At 44.1% G+C, this 27,499-nt stretch overlaps 1 protein-coding gene across 17 annotated transcripts in view; it reads right to left on the bottom strand.

Annotated features, from left to right (window-relative positions):
• Positions 1-27,499, bottom strand: part of CUX1 (cut like homeobox 1) — a 263,714-nt gene that overhangs the window by 234,936 nt on the left and 1,279 nt on the right. Inside the window, exon 1 of one of the 17 annotated variants that reach the window (XM_065037092.1) lies at positions 27,072-27,126. The exons of 14 other annotated variants lie outside the window; for them this stretch is intronic. In XM_065037092.1, the coding sequence (XP_064893164.1) occupies positions 27,072-27,074 (3 nt within the window). In that variant the 5' untranslated portion in view covers positions 27,075-27,126. Of the gene's footprint in view, positions 1-27,033; positions 27,263-27,499 lie in introns of those variants that run through there. 2 more of the 17 variants (XM_065037086.1, XM_065037078.1) reach the window with 2 other exon arrangements.

Consider the following 27,499-nt stretch of genomic DNA (forward strand, 5'->3'; position numbering starts at 1 on the left):
CCACCATCTCCTCAGGAAAGAAGTTTGCTGTTTGCTGGCCAAGTTTATATAAAAAAAAAAAAATCAGCATTCTGCTTCCTAAATTAAAAATCTGAGTGAATCCTTCTGCTGCGACAGCTGATCATTACCCAAAGCAACTACCATCATCAACATCAGTTGGATATATTCAAGGCATAATTAAGTAGGCCCAAAACAAGTCTTAGAAATTAGAAGAAACAGGAGTTCTTGAATTCAGCATCCCTTAGTAACAGGCTATTCTGAGGAATCTGATGCTCCCATTTCATTACTCAGTCTGTGCCTACCTTTAATAACTTTTCTTACTCGTGGGTGATCCAGTATTTTAATACAAGCTTTGTCTTTTGTAGAGAGTTGAAATATTTACATGTTTTAAAAAAAAGATCATAGGAATAGGAATTTCTTGCTAGATACTGCTTTATGGTTTCAACCCCAGGTTCCAGTATAAGTTAGGGAATGACCTATTAGAGAGCAGCGTAGGGGAAAGGGACCTGGGGGTCCTGGTGGACAGCAGGATGACCATGAGCCAGCACTGGGCCCTTGTGGCCAGGAAGCCAATGGTACCTGGGGTGGATTAGAAGGGGGTGGTCAGTAGGTCAGAGAGGTTCTCCTGCCGCTCTACTCTGCCCTGGGGAGACCACACCTGGAATATTGTGTCCAGTTGTGGCCCCTCAGTTCCAGCAGGACAGGGAACTGCTGGAGAGAGTCCAGCGCAGGGCAACAAAGATGCTGAAGGGAGTGGAGCATCTCCCGTGTGAGGAAAGGCTGAGGGAGCTGGGGCTCTGGAGCTGGAGAAGAGGAGACTGAGGGGTGGCCTCATTAATGTTTACAGATATCTAAAGGGTGAGTGTCAGGAGGATGGAGCCAGGATCTTCTCGGTGACAACCAGTGACAGGACAAGGGGTAATGGGTTCAAACTGGAACACAGGAGGTTCCACTTAAATTTGAGAAGAAACTTCTTCCTGGTGAGGGTGGCAGAGCCTGGCCCAGGCTGCCCAGGGGGGTTGTGGAGTCTCCTTCTCTGCAGACATTCCAACCCGCCTGGACACCTTCCTGTGTAACCTCATCTGGGTGTTCCTGCTCCATGGGGGGATTGCACTGGATGAGCTTTCCAGGTCCCTTCCAACCCCTGACATGCTGTGATTCTGTGAAATAATTTAGCCCTATGATAAATACAGCTAGAAACACTGCACGCATTGAAGTTACTTTTTTTTTTTTAATTTAGAAGCTACTCTTGGAATGATACTTTCTACTGAAGTCGTCAAAACACGCGTTCAGAATACTCAAGTCATTTAGATTTTCATTTCTAGACACCAAGGACAGTAGATATGAGCAGCAAGCCAACAATCTAGGTATTGTGCGTAGTTTCTGCATCAGAACGACTTCTAGTTTTTGGTTCAGATTCTTCTGCTTTCTACAGGCGGGCTAAACAACAAGATAACATGCTGCCATTGATTAACTACCGTGATGGCAGATAAACATACTTTAAAATACAGATGAGGCTCTTAGTGCTGAGATACCTATTTGGAGTCAAAGCCCCCAGCTTACTGCAATGCTGCCCAGTAACAACACCTGTCAACAACCTGGTTTTTAATACAGTGCTGGATTTTGATTACAGGAATACATTTGTGCTCCCCACCTTTAAATCAATCCATCCATCCATCCATCCATCCATGCATCCATCCCTTTGGCTACCAGTTAAATATTCAAGCAAACCAGTTCTTGCTGAAACAAATGACATTGCTCAGAAACTCACCATTTGCAAGATTTAAGCAGTTGTGTCAACGGCAAACTCAACTAACCCTCTGTTAACTTTAAACAGCCAGAGCAAATACTCCAACTCCCCGCTCAGGACAATTCCTGCTGCTCAGTAAATTGTCTAATATTTGCTGCCACCCCTCCATTGGATTTTTCCAATCCTTCTTGCAGAAATTACCCAAAGGTTCACAAGTATAAACCACCTGTAAATCCTACAGTCTATAATTCTGCTACTTTCCTGCTAATTACTCACTTTTAGTTAGGTGTTTAGTATATTATTCATCCTTGTTTCTAACACTCCTCCTCCCACAGATAATCCACTGATGTTGTTACAACCCACAAACACCACGAGCCACAAAAAGTACACAGAAGATATCCCCTAATTTTAACAAAACTTTCTGCAAAGTCTGTGACACCAAATGCAAGTCAGAATACCCATAATAAACAGCACTCTAAGAAAAGTGACATTAACTTGATATTGCATGCTGATTTATTTGGACCTTAGAGTACAGCTAAACATTTTCACTTACAAGTGAAACAAATCACCGTGAAGCCTCAAGCACTATTTCTATGATTTTCAATAGATTCATTCTGTAGCAATGTGTTTGTAAGGTGGAAACCAACCCCCCAAAAAGTGAGCTAAGCAGAGATAACGGAAAAGGATAAGAGACATTGCTTCTCTTATTGGTTTGTGCACTGCGACCATACATGAACTACTGCACACACCATTCCCTCACAGAATCCCAGAATGTCAGGGGTTGGAAGGGCCCTGGAAAGCTCATCCAGTGCAATCCCCCCATGGAGCAGGAACACCCAGATGAGGTTACACAGGAAGGTGTCCAGGCGGGTTGGAATGTCTGCAGAGAAGGAGACTCTACAACCCCCCTGGGCAGCCTGGGCCAGGCTCTGCCACCCTCACTGAGAAGTTGTTTCTTCTCATATTTAAGTGGAACCTCTTGTGTTCCAGTTTGAACCTATTACCCTTTGTCCTATCATTGGTTGTCACTGAGAAGAGCCTGGCTCCATCCTCCTGACACTCACCCTTTAGATATCTGTAAACATTAATGAGGTCACCCCTCAGTCTCCTCTTGTCCAGCTCCAGAGCCCCAGCTCCCTCAGCCTTTCCTCACACGGGAGATGCTCCACTCCCTTCAGCATCTTGGTGGCTGCGCTGGACTCTCTCCAGCAGTTCCCTGTCCTGCTGGAACTGAGGGGCCACAACTGGACACAATATTCCAGGTGTGGTCTCCCCAGGGCAGAGCAGAGGGGCAGGAGAACCTCTCTGACCTACTGACCACCCCCTTCTAATCCACCCCAGAACGCCACTCCTCTGTACCACAACACTAACGGGGGCTGCATTCAAGAAAATGTAATTACAAGACCATAAAAAAACCAAAAAAAACTGCCTAGAAGGCAAAGCTCTTAAACCTGGCAATGTCCATGTTCATTATGTGAAATAAAGGTTTGTCTCTTAGGTCAGCACAGACATTTGGGTAGAACTGTAAAGTAAAAACTTCATTGATAGAGCCGTAAGTGCCACAAGCATATATGGTCCCCCACATACACATGCATATGCGTCTGATAATTCCGTGTTCATTACAAAAATATATTGAAATGACTCAGAATTGTGAGCCGGCATGTTAAATATTTTATTTTTAAAATGGTGTTTTGTAGAAGTCCAGGCAGATTCTTCTCATTAGTCATTATGTTTCATTAAAAAAAGCAAAATTATTCTAGAAGTCCTCAAGAATCTTGCTGACTTTAAATTATAGTTTCATAGAAAAGAATATATTTATATGAGCAAACTTCTGTGAAAGGACTGAAATAGATTTGGGGTTTTTTTTCCTTCCTTCCTCTTTGTAGAGGACAGAAAGGAGAATTTGTGTATTGTGTTTGCCTGAAAACAACTTTGCAAGAGGTATTCCTGCTCAAAACCCACCTGTCAACCAGCTACAGCAAAGACGTACGAACAGATAGAGAAGCACCATCTCCATTTGAAAACCACTGCTTTCAAAATCGTTTGCTTCCATATATAATTTATTTGCGGCGCCGTCGAGAGCAGCTGCAGCTCGGGCGGCCGCCAGACCCGCTCGCAGCCTCCGCTACGTATAATTCGGCAGTTTGAAAGGACTCCTCTAACTAGTTTTGAACCGTTAAGCACGACCTCTTGAAATCTAAAGAAAACAGCGAAGGAAGGATAATCAACATTAGTATTTCTTTCCCAGCTGAGAATCATCCAAGTCTAAACCATCCCTGCAAGGAAACTCGGCTGTATGTTACAGAAAAAGCTGGAAATTCAAGCAGTCTCGAACAAATGGGTGGTCTTGCTCTCTAGAGTGAATGACACTAAACATTCCCCCTAGCTAAAAATACAATAAGTCTTCTGAAAATAAATGCCAGGCGTCTTCACAGCCCCCTGCCCTCCACCCCAATCCTTCGCCCCCTCCCACGCTACTGTAAAAACTGAGGCAGCTTTTAGAGGCTGAGAATATCACTGACTTCATCAGGATCCACAGATGTTCTTAAAAATCTGTTAAAAGAAGAAAATCAAGTCATTAAATATCTGAGTCTGTGCTTTCGTTAATAACAAACGCTTCTACTGAAACCTGAATTCTAAGGATGATAAAAAGCCCTGAAAATGTAGAGCATGATGCCTGTCACTTTACTGTATTTGTAGTAAAGACTGTATCACTAAGATATTACTGAGTTTATGGGAAGAAGCCATTACCTACTGTCACCTAGAAAATACCAACTAACAAACCCAAGCCTCCCGCTGTCAAAGAACCACCACTCATTGATCGGAAGCATCATTTTATTCACTACAAGATGTTATCATTTGAAAACATTCATTCCTGCATTACAAGACACGGAACTTAACTCACTCATCACTTGATAAACCATCTAAAATCCTTTACAAAAGGGCTCTATAACAAAACACCTAAGCACGCAGCCAGAGGAGCGGTACGAACAGGCACGGAGGGTTCGCAATTTATTCACTGGGGAGAGAGAACGCATGAAGAGTTGGGCACGCATGCAACAGATAGATCAGCTCTACGATTTATTTTTATAAGGGGAAAAAAAAATAGCGAGGCAGAGAAAGGCTGGAAAATAAATATTTCAGGGATTTGATTCAGAAACAGCAAAGAGCGAGAGCAAAGAAATGTAAAGTTTGGCCAGAACACACAGTGCAGGGGACACGGGGACACTAAAGGACCTCAGCAGCAAAACCAGTTTCCTAGGGACAGCGGGAAAACAATTGTGATTTCCAGCCATGGGAATAATAGGTGAAAAATATGCAACTGTGCTCCAAACAGGGTGAGCTGAAAATTAACGCATGGTTCCCATGAAAATGACAGATTTTCAGAAGAACAGAGTACTTTTGTATAAACAATCGGCTAATATAAAAGCCTAAATTGACCTGCATCATCATTACTCATTTCTATTGGAGGAAACTGTATTTTCCTTACTCATGGAGAGGAAAAAAAGAGGAAAAATGAAGAGACACTGAAGTTATTATTTGCTTTTATTTTGTTTTTCCCTAAGAAAAAAAGGAAAAGCCACCTCTTGCTCTAAGTATTATTAGAAAATAGATAAGCACTAGAGAAAAGTGAATTACAATTTGACTGGATATGCAAAAAAATCACCTTTAAAAGACTGCACAGCATCAGAACGCTATAAAGCAGCAAACAGAAATAAATAACCGATTTCTGCCAAACAGGCAGTTGTTCTCACCAGCAGACACTAAGTTCCCAGGTATGTTTGAAATCACATGAACTCTCAGATCATTCAGTACTTCCCAAAGTGGTTGGGTGTGAGAATCATGAATCTTAACACTTAACGCTGTCCCTGCATTATGAGACACACAACAGCAAGATGCTTCAAAACACGGCAGCTGGAAATGGAAGAACGGGGTGGGGGCCCAGGCCGTATACCTGCTGAACGGGATGCAAATCTGACTGGTGTCTTTTAGTTTAAAAGCAGCCGTTTTTCGAGCACCGCGTGGCATTTTCAGCTCCGTGCCATTTAGAAACTGCCACAGGACTGCGAAGGGATCCAAGGAGCCTCGTTTATACTTAATCGATTTGCGGGCGTTAGCGCAGCCATCGCGTCCCTGTCCGCGCAGCTCAAACACGTCGTTAGACACCGCACATGAATTTTCTGGATCAAAGAAGAGGCGGGCAGAGCTCTCCTCTCCTCAGCTGGCTCCGCGCACTTTATACATGTCTTTTTGTGGTCAAGTCGAGGGTAAAAGCTCCACCATGTGGGAGAAGCTCAGCACTAGCCCAGGTGGTGGTGGATCCACAAAGCATCGTCCTCATGGGTACCACCCAGCAGCACAACCGCCAAAATATCCCAACCACCACCACACCTGGAGGAGGCTCCTGAGGCTCAAATGCCACCAACACCCCCGTGCCATTCGTAACTTAAACCGCGCTGTCACTGCAGCGTGCACCCACCTATCAGTAATGCCTGTCAGCTGTGAAAATGAGGCAGCTCAGAATGCTTCCTATGCTTTTGTTTTGCGAAAGAGTAAGTTTTTCCAGGGCCATGAATAATACGTGGTGCTGTATGACTGAAAACAGTGAATAATCACAAAAAAAAAAAGGAACTGTTCTGTGTGACAGTGAAGAGACAGCCTGCCAAAACAAACATATCATGGCTGCAAAGGAAAGTAATGTGTCTGTAATTTTAAACTCTGTCCACTTCAGTAGTTCAACAAGTTTTTATCTCGCCCAAACAACCAAAGCGGTAACACAGCAAAAACTGCACAACTCGACCTGTAAGGTGTGTGTGTGGGTGGTGGTGGGAGCAGCAGACAATTCAAACAAAATGATAGCCATGAAATTTCCTGATAAATCTACCTGCAAACCTGATACAGTTACGCTAAACAATTGGTATAATATTTCTAAGTAACTAAAAACAAAAAAAGGAAAACTACCAAGTCTCTTATTCTCACAAGTAGTCACAGAATTCACCAGTAAGGCAACAATATTAGAAAACACCAACACGGTTTCAGGATTGCACTTATAACAATAAAAGGGAAGAAGCATTAAGTATCATTAAGCATCAGATCAAACAATTTTAAAAGTGTATTTGAGAAGAAAATATCTTCATTTCAGAATTTTAACATATTCAGTACAAGTTTTTTATAAACAAGAGCCTAATCAGCACAGAGGGACTGGGGTTTGAGCAGCGACTACTGATTTTGCAGGTGCTTTTTAGTAGCCGTATTTGAGCAGCCACTCTATCAACTTGATTAAGCACGTGTGTGGGGAAAAAAGGCAGCGCTGTCTGTCAGGGTGCGTGTTTAGGAAGCGTGAATTCTGAACAGGCCACCCAAAGCTGCCCAGATCCAGAGTGTTCACGACTGACACCACCCGAAGGTTGAGCATCCTTCATCCTCGCTGCTCCCGCGCACACACACGGCACCGCCGGGCAGGGTCCAGCACGCTGGGTACCAAAAGTAACGAGAGAGCAAAACACGGAATGGTCATTCCTGAACAGAAAGCTCTCTGCTCTGCTGGTGACACCTCATGCAATGAAATGGTGTGTGTTATCCATATTTTTAAAACCAAAGGGATCTAAAAGATGTGGTGGACTGAACTATGATGGGATCAGTGAGGAGGAAAGGATCCATGACCCCCCACCTCCCCCTGCCACTCCCAGGCCCGGGCACAAGGGACAGTCACCTCCTGCTCTGCTGCTCAGTCTCAGCACCAGGGAAGTCTTTACAAAGTGGTTGGGTGTAAGAATCATTAATCTTAACACTTAACGCTGTTCCTCTATTATGAGAAACACAACAGCAAGATGCTTCAAAATAAGGCAGCTGGAAATGGAGAAACGTGGTGGGAGCCCAGGCCATATACCTGCTGATCAGGACACAAATCTGACTGGCATTCTTTACTTTAAAAGCAGCTGTTTTTCCAGCAGCTGGAGCACCGCGTGGCATTTTCAGCTCCGTGCCATTTCGAAGCTGCCACTTTGCACCACCCCACACCAGCTCCCCGGCCGTGCCAGCGCTTCTCCCAGGCCAGGGCTGCACAGCCAGGAGCATTCCCGGGCCAGGCCAGGCAGCTGGAGACCCACCATCCAACCCTGAGACCTGTCTGACCTGATCCAGATGCCGTCACCTGGACAGCATGCGGTGGCCACACGTACACCTTCTCGCTCCCCCACCACAGCCTGGGCTTCCACGCTGCCAACACACAGATGATCTGATCCAGCTGCCAACAAGCCACACAGAGTCGGTCAAACGCGGCCAAGAGGCTGGCGGCTGGGAAGTCCCGCTCTGCACGTGGAGCTCGTGGAGACACCGAGGTTACCGGGCAGATCAAGACAGGTTCAGACTGTTTGGAGAAGTGTAGGAGAGTTTTCAACACCGACATGACAAGCTGGCCAGGTGCCACCAACAGCCATGCTCACCGGGGAACTGCACCACAAGGGAGAGCTCGGGGTGCCGAGACGTCCCAGCCACCCACCGCACACAACCATCTCCAGAACCTCCATCGGTGCCCCCGGCTGCCGGACACCCCGATACACCGAGCAGCAGCACACCAGCAGCCAGCTCCTCTGTAGCGGTCCCTGGTGAGACACCCATGTCCAAAACCACCCCAAACAAGCCGTCCCTTTTAAAACCTCATCCCTAGAGTCTGATCCAGGCTGCTGAGCAAGTTGGTTTTCAAGTATTTAAGATCCAGTCAAATGTTCGGCAGTCTGGGTGGGAAGGCGGTGAGGGGGGGTGAGGGATAAAAATCAGCCTCTGTCATCACCACCAAGAGCTGACTCCGAGACCCATGCAGCCAGTTGGCACTGGCCAACCGTATCTCCACTAATCTGAATTTCTGCTAATGCTGTCACTTATCATCACCAGTCAGTCACTCCAAAACCAGCCCTCTGGGAAACACCCCAATAAAGCTCTATCCTTACTAAGGAAGAGCGGAGATAAATCTTAATAACTTTTCCTTAAATAAGGCTGAAATAGAACTTAAGTTCTTGAAATTGGTAAATAAGGACTGTTTGAATAAATACATCACACATGCACCCGCGTTTTCAAAGACAAGCTACCTTTTCAAAACTTATTTAAATATTTTAAATGCCCATAAGCTAAGGCTCGTTTTACCAAGCACATTTCTCCTAATCCAGCTGTTAAAAGACGTGTCCACTCTTCGTGTCAAACCATTTCACCTGGTGCCACCAGGATCAACGTTAATTTTGAGCTGGGCTGGACTCTGGTCAGCCAATGGCACAGCATCATCCACCTAGGACTTAGATGACTGTTTTCAAACTACATACGATCCTTCAACTACAGCTTTTACAAAGTCACACTCGATTTTAGATTAACGTTCCCCTGTAATCTACACACACCTCCATGGAGTTCATTCCCAAGCTATGAGCATCCCACCATGCTCACTGTAAAACAGTTTCCCACAATATCCCACCTACCCTTAATATTTCAATTTGACCAATGGGGAACAGCTATGTACCACTTTACTCCCAGTGTGTTTACAAACGTGGTGGAACTATCCTACTCCAAAGCAACCACCAAACAGGCCAGGTCTCTCCTGCCCAACAGAAAAGTCTCTGCCTCACTCCAGAGCTGGTGGTGATGGATCTGGTCGGCAGCTTCATCATAAGGGTAATTCCTTCCTGTCCAGGAAAACCTGAACCTCTCTGTATTAAAAGTATGAATTAAGAATATTAACGGTTGCATTCATGAAACTTATAGGGGAAAAAAACCTGTAAAATATAAACCATTTACACACAGAAAAACCAAGCGACTATTTGGATAAAAAACGCTAATGCCTCCGTGCAAATGGAAGAGAAAGCATTCAGAGATGTATAAAGCTATTTTATGTCTCATCTCTAGAATTATCGTTATGTCAGTATCTCCAGTGGAACTGAAATGAACTCACAAGATAGACAATGTATTGAAGTCACCAGCAATACTTCCTATAGCAGCGAAATACTCATTACAGGTTTGACATCTAAATACTGACTTGCACAGATCACGCTTGGCTTGTCAGATGTCTGATGACGCCAGAACAAGGCAATATATCCATAAACATTCATTTCAGTGGTCCATAGGTTTTGGATTCAAAATATCAAGTACCAGGGCATATTTTATTTATACACTCAATGGCTACAGAGCATAATCTTGTCATTGTTCAAACTGCTTAATCTGTCTCAGCATTTAAAATTAAGTTGAAAAGAACCACTAGTGCTTTTAACTGTCCTTAAATTACATTAATTGCGTTGTTAAGCACTTTAACAACCTTATGAAGGAAGTAAATCACTGCTCAAAAGTCAGTCTATATAATCCACGCACAGAATAGAGCTGCCGATATCCCCGAACTGCAGAACCAGCGTCTCCCATATGTGACCAGATCAGAAACAAACCCAAGCAGAGGCCACTTGTGCCATGTGCCCAGGCAATGGGCTGTGCCAGCATCAGCCTCTGTACCATCGATAGACTGTGTGCACAGAGAAATGCAGAAAGCATCCAAGTTTTGCTGCCGTGATCCTATTCACACCCTGTCCCGCTAGCAGGCCACCGATGCCATACACCTGTATACAACAGGAACAAATTCCCAACCTAGAAATTTCTGCTTGGCAAGATACCAACGGGCTGGAATGAGCACTGAAAACAAACCATCCAGCCTTTCGGCAGAGCTCACCAATGCCTGCTTGCACTAGTACACTGGGCTAAAACTTCCCCGCTTTGACTGCAAAGATGCCACTACCGGTGTGAGCAGCAATCCAAAGCAAAGCCACACTCAGCGACCACAATCTTCAGCTTTTTAGATCTACAAATTTCCTCCATGGGATCTGCTTTCTATACCCTATGTAACTGAAATATATAGGTGTGGTGGTCAAACAGCTTGACAGAAATAGTCTTGTGCATTATAAATACGCGTGCCTGTACGGACACGCAGAACATTTGAACTTGCACGGAACAGCAGCCTTTTGCTGACAAATTCGTATCACAGCGACAGAAGCTGAACCAAATACAGTCCAGACTGTTTTAAGAATAGCAATCATATATCCAGAGATACTTGATATACCGAGAAGAAACAATGGAATGAAATAAAGAAATTCAAAGTTTCGAGCCATCTGTATATATTCGTAGTGAGTGTATCGAACCATCTGTATTATATTCTTAGATCAGCTAAAGCAAACCACTGGCACCAGTGCCAAGTTTGGCAGCAGAAAGGATTTGGACTGGCACCAACAAGAATGAGCTACCATGCCTTTTAGAATAAATTTTGTAGCAAACACCAAAAGGGTTGATCAACACAGATTATCACAGCTACAACAAGCCAACTAGTTTAGAAAACAGTAGCTGCCATCCCACAGTATTTGATTTTATATTTGTATGATACATCCTACGCTAAAAAAAAAGAGGAAAGAAATTAAACTTGTCGCTATCCCTGTCCCAGCGGAGATGGCTTCAAACCACTCAAACAGGTTTGTACAACAGCGCGAAGCACCTGCCCGTGGTGTCACCCAACCCGGTGCCTCCCATCAGCTAACACACAAGCTGGGTGACATTCAAGCAGCGCAAAGCCTGCAGCAAACAGGTGACACGGACAGTCACAGCACCGGATCCTCAGCAGGGTTTTCTAAGACACACGTAACTCCGGGAAGATCTCCCAGGCTTGGCTTCCTCCAGCTGAGACCCCCGACGGGCCAGCACTACCAAGGAACCTGCATTAATTTACTTCATTGGCCTTCCTCAACTCTACCAGCCTACAGCACACTGTTTCTCCCGGGAAATTCCATCTACCCTTTGAAACGTAGCCTAAATTTCAAAGGCAAAAAAATACCTTAAGGATAAAGGTGGTGATGGAAAGAACACTGACTAACCCCAGTAATTTTATTTTCATATTTTCAAAAGGGCCCAAAAATAACTATTTGCCACCTTTTCCTCTGCTCAAGATTTTGAGAACAACCCGCCTACCAAAAAGTCTAATTCTCTTAGCGCTAAGAATTTTGCATGGGTGGAACTCTAGCTAAAAGTGATGATAAATAACACCTCCTCAATCCTGCCATCTCTAGAAACAGTTTACAAGAACATACCAAGTTGACTTGCAATGTTAAAACTAGAATTTCCCAACCCTTGTATGTCCACCTCAAGTTTGCCAGGTGAGACATCAAGATCAAGGTCCTACAACACAAAGTTCAACAGTCTCTTATCATTTTATTCTCTGTACCTTTGCTGTCATGAGAATACATAACTCCTTTATATGTTTCTTTATCAAATGTAACATACTACCACAAATGCACGTACCGATAGTTCATCCATCAAACAGCTCCGCAGGACCCTCCGCTTTACTGGGACGTACAAGATCATCCCCAAGTTGAAGGTACAAACCTCTGACGCCAGATTTGATTTTATATTTTCATTATTCACACAGCACTGAGGTGTTAAAGAGCAACACTAAGCAGCATTTTTTCAAACTTTCATACCGTTTGTATACAAACTATGCTAACTGATAAAAACTGTCTAGAAATTCGAGAACTTGCCTGCACAATCTTCTCAACTGCAAACCTGCCGTGGAAAGAAAAGGCCCCGCATACTTCCCATCAATAAAACGGGTAGAACATAATTTCGTTTTAAATTACGCATGTACTTGATGCAGCGCACCTTCTGAAGTCTCAAATTAAAAGGTACCGAGAACAGCAGAATAATCTCCTTTCCCCAATAAAACATATTTGCACTTTAAACTATACATATTGTCTAACTCTGTTAGGAATCCTATTATGAGAAACTTTTTATGAGTCTGCCAAAAAGGATGGTTACCAGAAGCGTAATCACACTAAGCAATAAAGGCTGACATAGAGTATATTTCTAAGCAATTATAGCAGGTGTTTTAAAGGCATAAAGCTAGAGTTATAAATCCATTTAGAGTCTCAGACGTGGAAAAAGTAAAAGGCAACCAGGAGGTTTGAACCCCCACAGCAGCCAAATATTGTTCCTGTGACCCTGCAGACCACAGCAGCTACACAACAACTCCACTACAACTTCAGCAAGTCCAAAGAATACAATATTAAGCACTGAGGTAGAGCTGTCGTTAAAAAATGAATGAAGGGCCTTTGAAGGAAGATGCAGCATATATATAATACGCTACAATGCTCAGAAAAATATTATCACTTAGGGATTGTTAGATCTGTTTTAAGAATACAGTTCCTTTACAATTTCATTAAGCAGGGTTGCATGTAATATCTTAGAATGTATTAAGACATTTTTTAACAAGAGGCTAATATGGGGCGTATCTATGAAAAGTACTATACGAAGGTAAAGTACTGTGGATGTGCAATCCTATTCAGACCTTAGAAACTTGTACATGAAACGTATCTACAAGACATAACGAGTGGAGGAAACGCAGGGAGAGCTGATTTGCCAACATAACATGTAACTTCACAGAACAATTGCCAGTTATCAAAATCGCATAAGCCAAGAGACAACACCAAACTATAAATCTGAGTATTCCACAGAACCCCCGAGCGTCCTGCCAAGCCCTCCTGCGTGTTCTCGCTCACACAGACAAAGGCCTCAAAGCCATGGGACATCTGCCAGGGAAGCAAATGAAGTTAAAAAACCAGAAGAACATGAACATGTACTAACCTAAACTTGCGTGTTCTTTCTTCCCAATTCCTCCCCCAACAAAGACAATGTCTCGGTTTACCGTGCTCTTTTCCTTCTCCCAACCAGTCTTAACTCTTGGACCAATGTTTTAAAGTTTCCCTACCTTTGAAAAAATAATGTTCAGTTCTTAAATGTTTTGCCAGATCTGGACCACACCCTGCCCTCTCCCAAAATCTGGGTTGTTTGTCTCTTATTGCACGTAATCAATTATAGCACTTTCACGTTTGTATTTTGCATGGTGGGAGCTGATCCAGAAAGATTGTGCTTGTGTGAGCTTGTGTGTTTACACAAACATACACACACACATACACACATCTTTATAAAACTGTTTCGTTTCCACAGGACTTCAGGGGATTTTCCTCAAACTGAGTTATACACTTGATAGACAAAAAGTAGCTGAAAATTTTCCACTTACCGGGCATGCTTATCACCTAAAATACGAAGGGAAAACATAAAATCTCTGTAATTCTATCACCACAAGAACCGAGCACCAACCACAAGCAATAACGACAGAGAAACAAAGACACCCAGCAGATATCTGCAGTTCCACTGTGCATTTCTTATTCCCAGATTCAGTGTCAGACACCGACTCGGATGTTTGACAAAAAAGGGATGCGGCAGATTGCCCACCAGCCGCGGCGTGTGCTGCCAAGTGAGAAACACAAGCTTGGAAACAGTCTGGAGATCCCAGCCAGGCCAGCGGGGCTCGGAGCATCACACAGCGACGTGACTGCGCCCGCGGGGAGAGGCTGGGGGGACGGGGAAGTTATTGCACCAAGTAACTCCGCAGGGCATGCGAAGGAGCTGCTTTCGGTCCCCAGCAAGACAACGTAATCCTTCAGGATTATCAAGAAATAACTGCAGTTTTCTTCCCTCTGTTTTTTTTCTTTTTAACTGCAAAATCCCCCTAACTACTTGAATCTTAATTTTCCAACATAGCTTTACTTTTCTGCGAATGTTCTGTACTTAACTTTTCTTTATTAGCTACTGCAAAGCAACACAGCAATCAGCTTTCAGCAGAACGAGGATCACTGTGGGTCTACTTCATGACTCAGGACTCCTGCAACATTTAAAAACAAAGTTTACCTCCTACAGAATGCAAAACTTCTCTTGTTAATTTGTCTGGTAGCACAACAGTGTGAACACCACATGTAGACAAATACCCCATTTGTCTTCAGACGGTTTTTAGAAGACAGACATTTTATCAGTATATCTGTTAACACTTTCCTTCAGAAAACATGTTTCGCCTGCCAGCAAACAAACAACAAAATAATGTGTCGCATCTGTAAAATGAGGGAGAGAAATAATCAGGATTAGCTTCAGAGAGCTGTAATGAAATAACAATAACCAAAAGCCAGAACACATAGCTAATGTTTCAGCGCTGTGCTCACAATCTTGCATTTACTTTTATGACTCTGCAATACCTACGCACACGGTCCCATTGCACGGAGATTCTCTCCGGTTCTGCTGTTTCACAGTAAGCAAAACACTGTGATGGTTTTGAAGCGCAGTGGGACAGCGGGTGGGGAACCAGGCACCGCACACAGCCCGTGCCACAGGTACACGATCCAAAAAGCCAAGCCAGCTCCAAGCTGGAAAGGGAAACCAGAGTGCAAAGCACAGACGGTGCCACTTGTTCAAACCCTTCTCAAGTCAAGAAGCACCACTGCAACTGATTTACCCATTAATTTAAATTGCAAGAAAATAACTGCAAAATTATGTTACCTTTCTGCTTATCTTTACACAGCAATTGCTAGGTAGGTTATTTCAAACTCAGGAGCGCAGAAGAAGAAATGTAACCAGCAAACAGTATATAGGAACACTTCTGAGCGAGGCTTCCAAGATCCGTAAAATATATTTAGTAAATTCCATAAATTGTGGCTCTAATTAAGGATTAAATTTGGAGACTAAACACCTCTTTATTCGAGGGCAGGGAGGCTTAAATCTTTTTGTATTAATGCTGAGCTGTATCATCTGATATTTTTGCTATGACCAACCTATAAAACCTGTCAGCTTCACTCAGTTTACACAGGGCTCTAATTATGTTTAACTAGAATCTGAATGATCTAATTACCTAACATCCTATAGCACAAACTACTGAGGACATCTGGCTGAGCAACTGGCAAAGGAGTCAGAGAAATAAAATGACTGGTTTGTGCCCTGCGTGGGACCCCTGCAAACAGCTCTGCCACCAGAAGGGCTCATTTTCCATCCCACCTGAAATCTCTGCCGACTGAAAGCAGCCCCGCGAGAACAAATCACCCACCGGTTCAAAGAGAACAGTCAGGTGAAGAAAAACTCCGTGAATGCCACACGTAGGATGGTGGGACTTCGAAGAAGTTTTTCATTTGGCTTTGTTCTTTATGGGGTGAAAAGCCAGATGGTTCTCTTGCACTTCTGGGGGCTCCTTCTCCCACCATTCTTCAGAAATCGAGAAACAGAGGATGGCCACGAGCAGGGAAGCTGATCGGTGCCAGCTGCAAGCTCCCACACCTGCAGGCCTTGAAAGGTTTTAAAGCTTTTAGCCACGGTGATAATGTAAGCGAACAGATCTTAGCAAAACCAAGGCAAGCTCCAGCGGGGCACCGTGAAGTCATTCACACTGAAAGCGCTGTGGTTAAAGTGGAAATAAACAGCAGTGTGAGCTGAAGGATCTTTTTTGGCCAAGAAGCACTTAAGTGATTCCCATACCGTCAGTGTTGGTCAGAGCACCAGGTCAGAGCCTCTCCCCAGGCCTGGCCACGGGCCAGGGCGATATCGCACCACATACCTGAGCACTGGTCAAAGAAAACCCTGCCCAAAACACAGGAATTGCTGTCCTGACCCATATTGTGCAGACACGCTCCCACTTTGATCTCTTTTCCTTGAAACCGCAGTGCACTGGACCCAACAGATCAACCTGACGTGGCCAAAGAAGAAATAACACCCAAAGGTTCTGGTTAAAAACCCAGTTAAAGTTGCCATTTTCTGTCTTTACTTTTCCTTAATGAACAGATGGAAACCAGCAATTACCATCTGTGTAAAGCAGCAATAAAGCGCAATAATTCCACAAAAATACACTAACAAGGTCGGTTAAGTGTTTCTCTAATTGTGTATTGCCCATGACCTTTTTCAAAGATTTCAGATGAAATACAAAACCCCAAGGACTTGTGAAAAATCCTCTGGCGCCTTCGACAGTAGCACAGTTCGATTCTGCATCCTGGGGCAATTCCAGATTGGGAACAATATTACCTTCCCACCTTTCGCTGTTCTGATGCGGATCTTCTCCTCTCTCCTGACCCGCCAGGTAGAACATCCAGCTTCCCCGCTCCACGACATCATTGATTCTCCCTGAACAAGCAGGAAAACTAAACCACTCCTGTACGTGCTATGCAGCAAATGCTTTGGAATCCTTCAAGATCAAAGCTGCTCTATTAATAAACTTATATTTTTATATTCCTTGCAGCTGAAAAATCCAATTAAAACATTACTGTGACCTTTTACTAGAGAACCAACTACTGTCACTGTGAGGATAGAGTATCAGAAGACACCCTAAGCAGGGTTCCAGAAAAATGGGAGAGACACTGAAAGATACTATTACAGTAGTTTTACTGCAGTCACTGGGGTGGCAAAGCGTGGCCTAATTCAATAGGAAGATCTGAGAGGCTTTTATTAGGTCTCCAAACTACTGTAACTGACAGTTACACAAACAAAGTGTCAGGCCTTAAGTCAGCATTTAGTAAGGAAATTTATAATGAAAAGCTGACAATCAAGAAACCGTACAAAGAGGCTGCTGCCAACCATCAACTTAAAAAAAAATGGCTATAGAGTGAAAATTTCTTACCACTGAAATTAAGTTCGCAATTTGTTGCTAGAATGGTTAGAGCAAATAAATAGGGCGTAAAAACGCTATGATATATGACTGCATTTTGCCATGACATACCTAGAAGCGAACAAGATAGAGAGTAATGAATGCCCCAAAACAATAGAAGCAGGTGTGTTTTATCCAAGTAGGCAAGCCTGTTAGCTCACCCGCCTCCATTCCATCTACCTGCACAAAACCAAAGTTCGCTGAGAAAATGAAAAATGACGCATATAACCAACATTTCCTGATCTCAGGAGCTTCCACATTTGCTGATGTGCTTTAAAAGAAAGCCCTTAATGCTGAACACCCACCTACCATCAACACCCACTAGCACGAGAAGGGCGTCAGAAGTTGCAAACTCAGTTTTCAGCCCTTGCAGTAAAGTTAATGTTCAAAATGACGGCACCTACAACAGCTCTGGGGCACAGTGACCACTTTCGAAGATCCTAAAAACAATCTGAACGACTGAATTCTTCTCCTAATCCTAGTTAAAGTAGGTTTTCACAGTTCCAATTTTAGACTTCAAGCCCTATTTACAGGACAGAAAATCCCAGATAGTGACATTAATCAAGTTTTACTTAGCTTGGCACATTAAAGAACTAACTGTTCTCAGGATATGCCAGGACATCTCAGATGCTAACAGATTTTAATTTATTATCTAAAACAAGCTGATCACAGCACAGCGTGTGTGCTCTTTTAATCGTTTGTGCTGTATTTAACATACCACCCCAAGAAAACAACCAGCACCACACAGTTGTGGTTTCACAAGTGGATGGCACGGAGCACAGCAAAGGGCTCGGAAAGACACAAATGAGGATCAGAAGTTGCACCAAAAAAGCAGCTTTACAACACAACTTTCCAGCCCTGGGACTGACCCAGGCTCTGCCTGCACATAAAAAGCCTGAAAATAGCTCCTCCTCGCGAGCATGGAGACGGCAAGCAGCGTTTTACACACCAAACCGGGAGCATGGCTTTGTGAGGCGATTCGATTTGATTCCAGACCTGATCTTAAACAGGGAAATAATCCCCCGTCCTGAAGGGGTTAAGGACCATCAGCAACACAGATGTACCCGCAGTCTGGTAGGATCAAGACCCGCACTAGTAAAGCTTTATTAATTAGGAAACTACACAAGATGAATCCTCCCAGACCGATTCTTCGCTCCGTACCGTCTCCTTCACCACACACCTACCGCTTCTTGCAACCTGGGTTTACCCCCACGATCGCTTCAGAAAGGAATGGAAAAAGACATCCTGAGTTCAAGCAGTAATTATGAGCACAAAGTACGTCAGGCTGAGAAAACGGGCAGGGTGTTGCGAACAGCAGCGCACAGACGAGCTGAAGACACAATATTAGCAAGCTGCCCTTTTCCAACATCCAAAGAATTTCGATAGCAAGGCTCCGTGCCAAAGAAAACGTTCAGAAACCTATAAGCAGAAGAAAATTAGAGCCCCTGAAAGAGACAGGACAGAGCTGGAGGGAAAAGCAACCAGTGTATTCACAACTTTTATCCTTCAGTTTTTAAATCTATCAAGCACTTCTTGCACTCACATAAAAGAAACTAAGGTTACAATTGTGTAAGCAACTCTGTACAGAGGTCTGTCCACAGAAAATCAATTGCAAGACTACTGGCTCCTTGTTTTTAAATGTTTAATATTATCCCACCTCCGCAAATAACATTAGAAAAGCAACTGTGCTCATAGCAGATACACCAAATCGAAGTTGAGGACTATCAATATTAACGCTCAAAAGTTGCAACATAAAAATAGAGATGTAGTTTGCTGACAAAATTAACATTAATATATTTCAGATCATAGACAAAAAGGTACATGTGAAGCACACATCTTTAAGTGATAACATGATACAAATTTACTTTGACATGCATATGCAATAAAATGTGTAAATACCTAATAAAAATAAAAGGAAAAATAATTACAGACAAAACACAAGTACAAAATTTTATTGAGCCATTCTGACAGCATTTGTATTTCACGTCAACTCAACAACAAGAACAATTAGGCTGTTAAAAACCTGAGATAAAGGAAGAGCCTGAGAATTCCCCAGACACCGAGTGGGCTGGTAGGGGAGATCCATCTCTACTCACAACTTCTGCAGGAGCCAGGTCAGAAAAGGCAGCTCCTTCCCGGCCCAGCTCGGCCAGACTGCAACAGCGCTTGTGTTCAAAATTAAGCACACGCCATCACGCTTACTGGGTCAGGGCCCTCGTGTTGTGCTAAACAGGGATAAAGCTCATTCACCTTTGTGAAGTTCATGGCGCGGAGCCCAGCACCTCTCCAGCCCCGCAGCCGTTCAGGAAGAAAACGCCTGCGAAATGAGCCGGCGATCGATATTCCTCATGGCACATCTACATCATAACCTCTAACCCCGCTGACAGCCTTAGCAGGCTATCGACTACAAAACCTGAACAATTTGGGTAAAAGATGAAAGGTGCTGTAGGGAAAAGTTTCAAGCTACCTCATCATAGGCCTTTGGTGAATAAAGAATTTCATCCTTTAGATACGAGTGTGACCCCTTACATTGAAGCTGCTCTGAACACATCCCTCTCCTTCACCACCCAGGGGCTCGCATGCTGCATTTACAGACCCTACAAACCCCCCGAGCAGGTTGGAGATGCTCTATCAACCTGAGGCTGGACGGCCTTTCCAAAACGGGGACCTGCTTCAAACCGACGGCTGCAGCTGGCCGAGGACTGCGATTTCCAACGATCAACCACAAACTGCTGAGTTCTAAATTCAACATTCATGTCACCAGGCGCCTATAATGTAAATTTTAAGCAGCCTTCAATGTACAGAGAAATCCGAAGGGAAACTTGATAAATTGCACATCTTGCCTTCAAACAGTATACCAAAGAACATGGAGGTATGTTGTAAAATAAGAGTGTGCGTATGTACGAATAACTCCAGATGATAACTCTATAACCATTTTCAGGAAACATTTTCTCCCAGTGATTTGGCATTGATCATCAAGAATATTCTTTCAGGACACTCAGCTACTCAGTTCTTTTTTCACATTCATTTCTATAGATACTGCTGCCAGCAACAAGCCTGAAAAGCACCTACAAATCAACAACGGCATAACCTCTGTTTAACCCACTGAAAAAAAGCTAACAAAGGTGCAGAGGAAGTAACAACTAAGTCTTATTCATCCACAACACAGAATTAGGCAGTAGCAAAAAGGGACCCTAAGTGCTAACTCACAATCTCGTATCTCCGAGTGCTCCCAAAGAGGGGTCAGGGGCACTATCAGTGTTTCCCAGGCAGAGAAGGGAGCTGGCAGAGCCTGAGCAGACCCACAGAACAGCGAGAACACACACACACACAAACTGCCAACAGCAAGACCCAAACCCCCAACTCGGTACAGAGTCGCTACTACTGAGTAACTATCGCCCAAACTGAATCCAAACCAATTAAAGGCTTTGTATGTTAGTACCAGTCCCCATAAGCGTTGCTGCCCAAAGCCTTCAGCGTATAGATCTGTGATGGGCTGATGCATCCCAGCTGGAGATTACCATTCTGCTTAGAGAAATCTGTTTTTTCCTGAAAATAATGGATCAGCAACACCATGCAACCTCAAACACCCAGCAGAGGTACCAGAGAGAAGGAGGAGTAAGGCTTAATCCATTAAACTTCTATGCATCTGCAGCACTACCTTTTAGCTTTGCAGTTTAGTTTTCATAGGAATAAGCCATGCAAAACACATGATCTTTTTGCATCTAAGATATATCTAGTTTGACCCTTCATTAAAAAAAAAAGTGCTATTAAATTGAACTTCTTTCTTAAAAAGAAAATCACAACAAGAATGCCTCTACTATTCATAATAACTTAAAATACCATCCAAGTGGTTAGAAAGCTATGTAAGCCTAACAGAAAAATAAGCCCTATTTGTCACAGGGCAACATAAAAAATGTGTCAGCGTAACGCAGTGTCACACCATCGCCCTGGTATCTCACGTGCAAATCTCCCCAGGATACTTCCACAAGATCAGTTGGTAGTAAACCCCAGGCTATCCTTTTATACGACCAGCCAGTGCAGGTGAGCTGGGTTTGATTGCAACCCTGCAGCCAAGGATTTGTTGGGAGACCCTCCATAGTCCCCAGCTGCACCGCTGAGTATTTATATAAATTCTAAAATAAGCTCTCTTCCCAACTGCACCGCAATAGGAGTTCCATTTCCAAGTCCTGGGCTTAAGCTCACTCCTTAACTCCTTCCTTTCTTCTTCACTTCCCTCTATCCCATCCAGTCCTTTGAACAGCATCATTTCCTCCCCTCCACGTGTTTTTATTGTTACTTCCCTGCTGCATTTCTGCTCTCGGCTGGTCACGTGTGAGCGGCAGAGCAGAGCCAGCATTGCTCAGCAAGGAAAGACCTCTGCAGCATCAGCACCGGGCTGCTCCCACCTGCACACCCCAGGGCCCTCCTGCCCATCAGCTGAACACGACGGAATTAGGGGTCTGCCTCCACTCCAAAATTACTTCAGCCATTTACCAATAATTTGGCCTAAAATGTCATATCCTCCACAGAAACCTTGCACTGGCACTTCCAGATGCTGCTATATCCAGGCTCACTTGTTCTGTAAGGTACATTTCCACACAGCAAAGACGGGAACAAGAGGATCTGCTCAGCTCTGATGTGTGAACCCCTCTGAAAAAGCCTGAGACAGCCATGGCCTACACACCATTACATGCCTTAAGAAGCTCACAGCCAGAAACACAAAGATAGGGGGGAATTCAAAGCATATAAACACAGCAGCTAAAACAATTTTGTGCATCTGCTTTGGAGCTTTTCAAAGAATGGGCAATCTTTACCTCTGTGTTCCCAGAGCAGATCGCTGTGGGCCCCTGAGCCCGACCAGGGCCTCCCCCCGCACCCCGTGAAACAACGGCACAACTCAGCCCTCACAGAAACTTCCTTATCGCCCCAACTGCCGGCAAAGGCATTAAATTACTGCAAGGCGAGGGAGCGAGCTGCGAGACAACACCAGCCTCAAAGGCTCCAACTTCAAACCTCCGTCTGCTGCAACACCCGGGCAGAGCCGCTGGGCCACCTCGCAGCTTTATCCCCTTCGTACCAAGAAATAACGCTTATTCACGCCAAATTCTTAACTCTGCTAAGAGACAGAAGTGACCAAGTAAGAGCACAGTAAGAGCTGCTGTATTGTGCTGTAGCCAGAGCACGGTCAGGGGACCGCGGTGGATCTAGTGTGAATTCTCCCCTGGCTACTCTTTCCCAGGAATCAAGTGCTGTTGGACAACAGGGCAGACTGCTGGTACATCCAACGAGCGCACACTTTGTGTTTAAACTCCTATAAAAACTTACCACTGCTAACATTCAGTTATCTCTCTGGATTTCCATGCTCTTCGCAACCCAAGTAATGTAATATACTCTATTTTCTTCAATACAGCTAACAATAAAAGCAGAAATTACTAACTTATTTGCCTTGTCACATCAGAGACAACAAGAATAAGCTGAGAACGAACGTGTTATGTCACAAAATGAGTAAGACTTACCTTATCTTCATGAATTTAAGGACATTAATTATTCTGATTGTCAGCTCTAAGTTTCTCTCAACCTCATTAGTAAATTCAACACCACACCTACAATCCGGTGTGTGGGCAATCGTGTACAAACCTCGACACCCCAGACTCCTTGTCTTCTGCTAACTACCCCGTTTCAGCTTTCTCCCTCCTGGTTTCACACCCTCCTCCCTCATGCAATGCTGGAACATTATCACTGTATTCTCAATCCAGAAGACAAAGTCTTTTCAACACCTTGCCCATAAAGTATATGGGAAACAAGATAGCACAAAGATAAGCAAAGAAGAAAATGTAAAGAACATGTGCAATAGAAACCGGAGTATACACGATGGGAACTTATTACCCAGCCTACACGTAAATGGACCACAAGTCAATGAACACCAACTTGGCATCTTAAAAAATACTAAGCATCCATCCATGTTATCTGTTCTCTATCCAATAAATAAACTGCCTTTATTTTCAGCCACAGGGTGATCAAACTGAAACTCTGGGCTATGCATTTTTTTCTACATGCACTTTCTGCATTACAAATCAGCTTGCAAATAAAAGAATAATTGTTCATTGGAATTTCAGACTGTATCTGATTTCTCCCGTAGTAAATGTTTCACCCGGTACTTATTTGGTATTGTTATACACAGCCAAGTGGTGCAATCTTTTTTCAAAAAAAATCCCAACCTTTACCATATTCCAAATCCCCAGTGCTGCATTTCTCAATACATTATCCAACTAACCACAAACTTGGCACAAGAGCAGAGTGATCGGAACACACGCTAAATCTGCCACGTTTCCAATGGGCATTAATTCATTTGGGGAACGGCAAAGAGGGCTAGGAAAGCTTTCAGAAAGTTCTTCCCAAGGAACAGGAATAGGATTCAGGGAATCCTGTCAAAGCCAAATTCTCAAGCCAAAATTACACCAAGGGCCTTTCTTCCACTATGTCGTGTGTGTCAGATGTCCAGGGACACTATCCTGACCACCACAACAAGCCGAAGCCTTCCTGCGCCAGGGAAGCACCAACAGCTATCAGAGCATCCCGGCAGCACTGCTCGGCTTTTAGAATAATCCCTCTATTCCATCTTCTTGAAAATCTACCAAAGCTGCTTTCACTACACACCTCCGATCAGGTGGAAATGGGCAGAAACATATTTACAGTAGCTAGAGTCTCTTTTCTTGAGCCACATTTAACTACGTCTATAAGTAGGAAAGCACTGTCTGCTTTTAGGACAGAAACTACAAGTTCTACAGTGCCCTGCACGGATAAACAAAATTAAACACTCGGATGCGATCGCTAATTCCACTTCTGATGAAGCATGTTAACTCCTTCACTTAAAGCAAATCAGCTTGTGCTCTGGTGCAATCAGATCCAACCAAGAGATGCCAAGAACTCCACCTGTTTCTAATTAAATAATAGAAGTGCTTCAGTATTTAAGAGCTACTCATTACTACTTAGTTTTTCCAGATTTTGCTACAAATTTTATAATGTTGTAAGATCAGTGGTTTATGTTAAACAATTAGTCACAGCATGCATAGAACTAATACCCCATCCTTATTTTAATCATATATGATGCAATATCAAGATGAGTTTTTAAAAAACAGAAACACATGAGCAAGACTTGGCTTTAAACTTCCATTCCCCAGCTCGCTAGTAACAAGTTATGCCATTCTGCTCAAAAGCAATAAGAAACTGTACTTTCCACCAGCACAGGTGCCTGTCCTAAAAAGCTATGATGACATTTTGAGAGGTGTGTTTATGGTCAAAATACTTCAACATATAGTTTGTCTGGTTTTCAAATGGTATCAACTTCTTCCATTCATCCTGTAGATTCAAGTTAGATTCGAGATCCAAGCCAGACTTACTCATGCAACACGGCTGGCCACAGAGATACAGCGGGACCAACTGTCTCCTCTGATATAGATGTACACACACACAGAAATATTAAGCAAAACCTTAAAGAGGACGGCATGCCGTACCCACGGGAACACAACGCTCCTTTTCCTGTTCTCCAGGACAGGGTTGTTTTTATGGTGAAGGTGATGCTGACACCAAGAACTACAAACACAAAACAGGACCCTGCAACAGCAGGTTACCTTCACGCTGCTGTACGTCAGCCTGATTCGGATCACAAAACTGCTTCCAAACAGGAGATGCAGTTTTAACTCGAGGGCAACAGCACTTCTCCAGTGATTTAATTTGCATTTATTGCCACAGTAGTCACCATTTGCAAGGATCTGTGTTCTCTACACACTGCAATTCCCTTGCCATCAGTTATCAAACGTGAGTCCATGTTCAACCACACGGCAAACCGATGCAGAAACGCCACGCTACTTCCACCGTTTCTTTAGGAAATAAAACTAACCTTTACTAGAGCAAAGGGTTAAGCGTTCAGCTGCGTGATGCCTTTCAGGTACAGTCTCAAGTCAAGAGCCACGTTTGATACCTGTAGGAAACTGCCATTTTCGCATCTCGTATTCCATTTGTGAACAGACCTTTTTGTTCTTTAATCCAAGCTCTGAATTATTTAATCCTGCTTCCAACCCTTGAAACCTCTCCTCCTATAAACAAGAGGTTACTTAGTGAAAGGAAATAAATAATTAAAAGAAGCAGACCCTAAAGAGTTCCTGGATCTGTTTTTAATTACTATTGACACAATCCTGAGAAAGCTGCTGCTCAATATGACAAGGCGGGTCGAAGCCCATCAACAGTTAAACATCTTCTTGTCGCAGCAGAGGAAGTTGCGAGCGGACGGGGCGCACGTCGCCGCCGCCGCAACACGGGACCGCGCGGCCCCAGCGCCTCGCGACTTTCTCATGCAGGAAAACACGGGGTTCAAAGTCATCGGGGCGCAGAGCTGCGAGCGCCGGAGTTTACAGGGCGCAGGTGGAGCTGCGCTAAGCGTAAATCCTTCAGGTTTTAGTCCTGGAGTAACGGAAGCGCAGACGAAAGCGGTTTTATTTTCTGTAATACGTTAGTACAGATGAATGGCAGGGGAGGGAGGAAGCCATGGACAGATCTGTAAGACTGAACTTCATACTCAGTAACCATAGTTTTTATAGCGTATTGCTTCATCTGCAAGTGGGAGTAAATATTACACGCAGATGGGTGGATTAAAAAAAAAAAAATACAAAGCTAATTTGAAGCAAATTAACTATTCTGCATATGGATGCAGGTAGTCTCTACCTCTCCGGTCACTCCAGGACTCTGCACAGACCGCGTACAACATTAATAAACTTTGCACCGCAGAGAGATCGCTGGGCGAACCTGCCAAGAGGTGAACAGCCTCAGTCTGCAACGCGTCCCAACGACCGCAAGTCCTCAAAACCAGGTAATGAATATTGTGCAAACAACTTTAAGCTAGCGCTACCGGAGTGCTTCAAAGGACAACCTATAAGCTGTTCAAGTCAGACTGTCGCACTTAGTCTGCAAAAACGAGATTAAGGTTTGCACAGTGATACTCCACAACAGGTTTTACAGTATGCACAGAAATTAAATTATTATAAAAGTGAGCTATTTTTTTACTAAAAACAGAATAGAACAATCTATCAAAATGCCATTTGGCTGCGTTCATTACATTTTAGAATTTAATTTACATGATAGATACTTTAGCGTAATATGTTTTAATCAATAAGCATTTCTGAAGGCTTTATTTTTATAGGAAATATTTAGACTTCTTCACTGTCAAATGTAACACCACATGAGTGGAGTTAGGAGAGTTTATTTTCCTACACTAAGCAAGTACAACCACACATACACAGAGGCAAAAGCAAAACTCCACAATTAAAGATGACAGACCTTGTTTAACTACATCTTAATTTAATCCATTTTATTTTATACAATTCTACATCTGGATCTCATTTTCTGTATTCCTGTAGGTATTCTGGGTCACTATTAAGAACCCTTTCAAGTTACCAAAGTTCAGCCAAGTCTACCTTAATCCAAAGCCTTCAAAAGGAACAATAAAAATCGGGGGGGGGTGGGGGGGGGAGCGAAGAAAGAAAAGCCTAAACCAAAACGCTACTTCACCCCACCTCCTAATGCACCTGAAAGTCAGAAGGGACCGGCCTCCTACTACAGACCCTACGCAGCACTTCCCGTGTCGGGGGTTGCTGGGGTGTTCTTTTCGGCATCGCTCCCGCCAGCTCAGCCCCTCCAAGCCCCGCCGAGGGGAGGGCGGCGGGTCCCGCCGGCTCCGGGTCCCGCTCCCCCCGGCCCCCCTCACCTCCGGCGGGGCTGCGGCTCTGCCCAGCATCAACGCACCATGTTCCGGCTGCCGCGGGGCTCCGGCACCGCAGAGCCCTCCTCGGAGGGGACCAGGGTGGGCAGCCGGCGGCTTTGGAGCCAATTTATTTAAACGGGAGGCAGCGGAGGGTTCGGAGAGGCAGGGCAGCGCTTTCCTGCACCAATCAACTGGGAGAAACACGCATGTTGCAATCCCATTCAGCGGCGGGAGCAGCACCAGTTCAGCGTTTGACAACCTCTCCTCTCCCCCACCCCCCCCACCTCAACCCGCCCTGGCCTTATCTATACCCCAGCAATTACATTAAACAGTGGATCTGCAATTTCCTCAGGGCACGCACCCAAAGGGTGAAGGGAAGCTGGTTTGCGAGGACTTTCCCTCGCAGGAAACAAGACTTGTAGGCTGTTATGAGCCAGCACAGTAAAGCATCAATATTCCCCTCATCTGT

The sequence above is a fragment of the Columba livia genome, chromosome 20, assembly GCF_036013475.1.
Source record: "Columba livia isolate bColLiv1 breed racing homer chromosome 20, bColLiv1.pat.W.v2, whole genome shotgun sequence".
In the NCBI taxonomy this organism is placed as follows: domain Eukaryota; kingdom Metazoa; phylum Chordata; class Aves; order Columbiformes; family Columbidae; genus Columba; species Columba livia.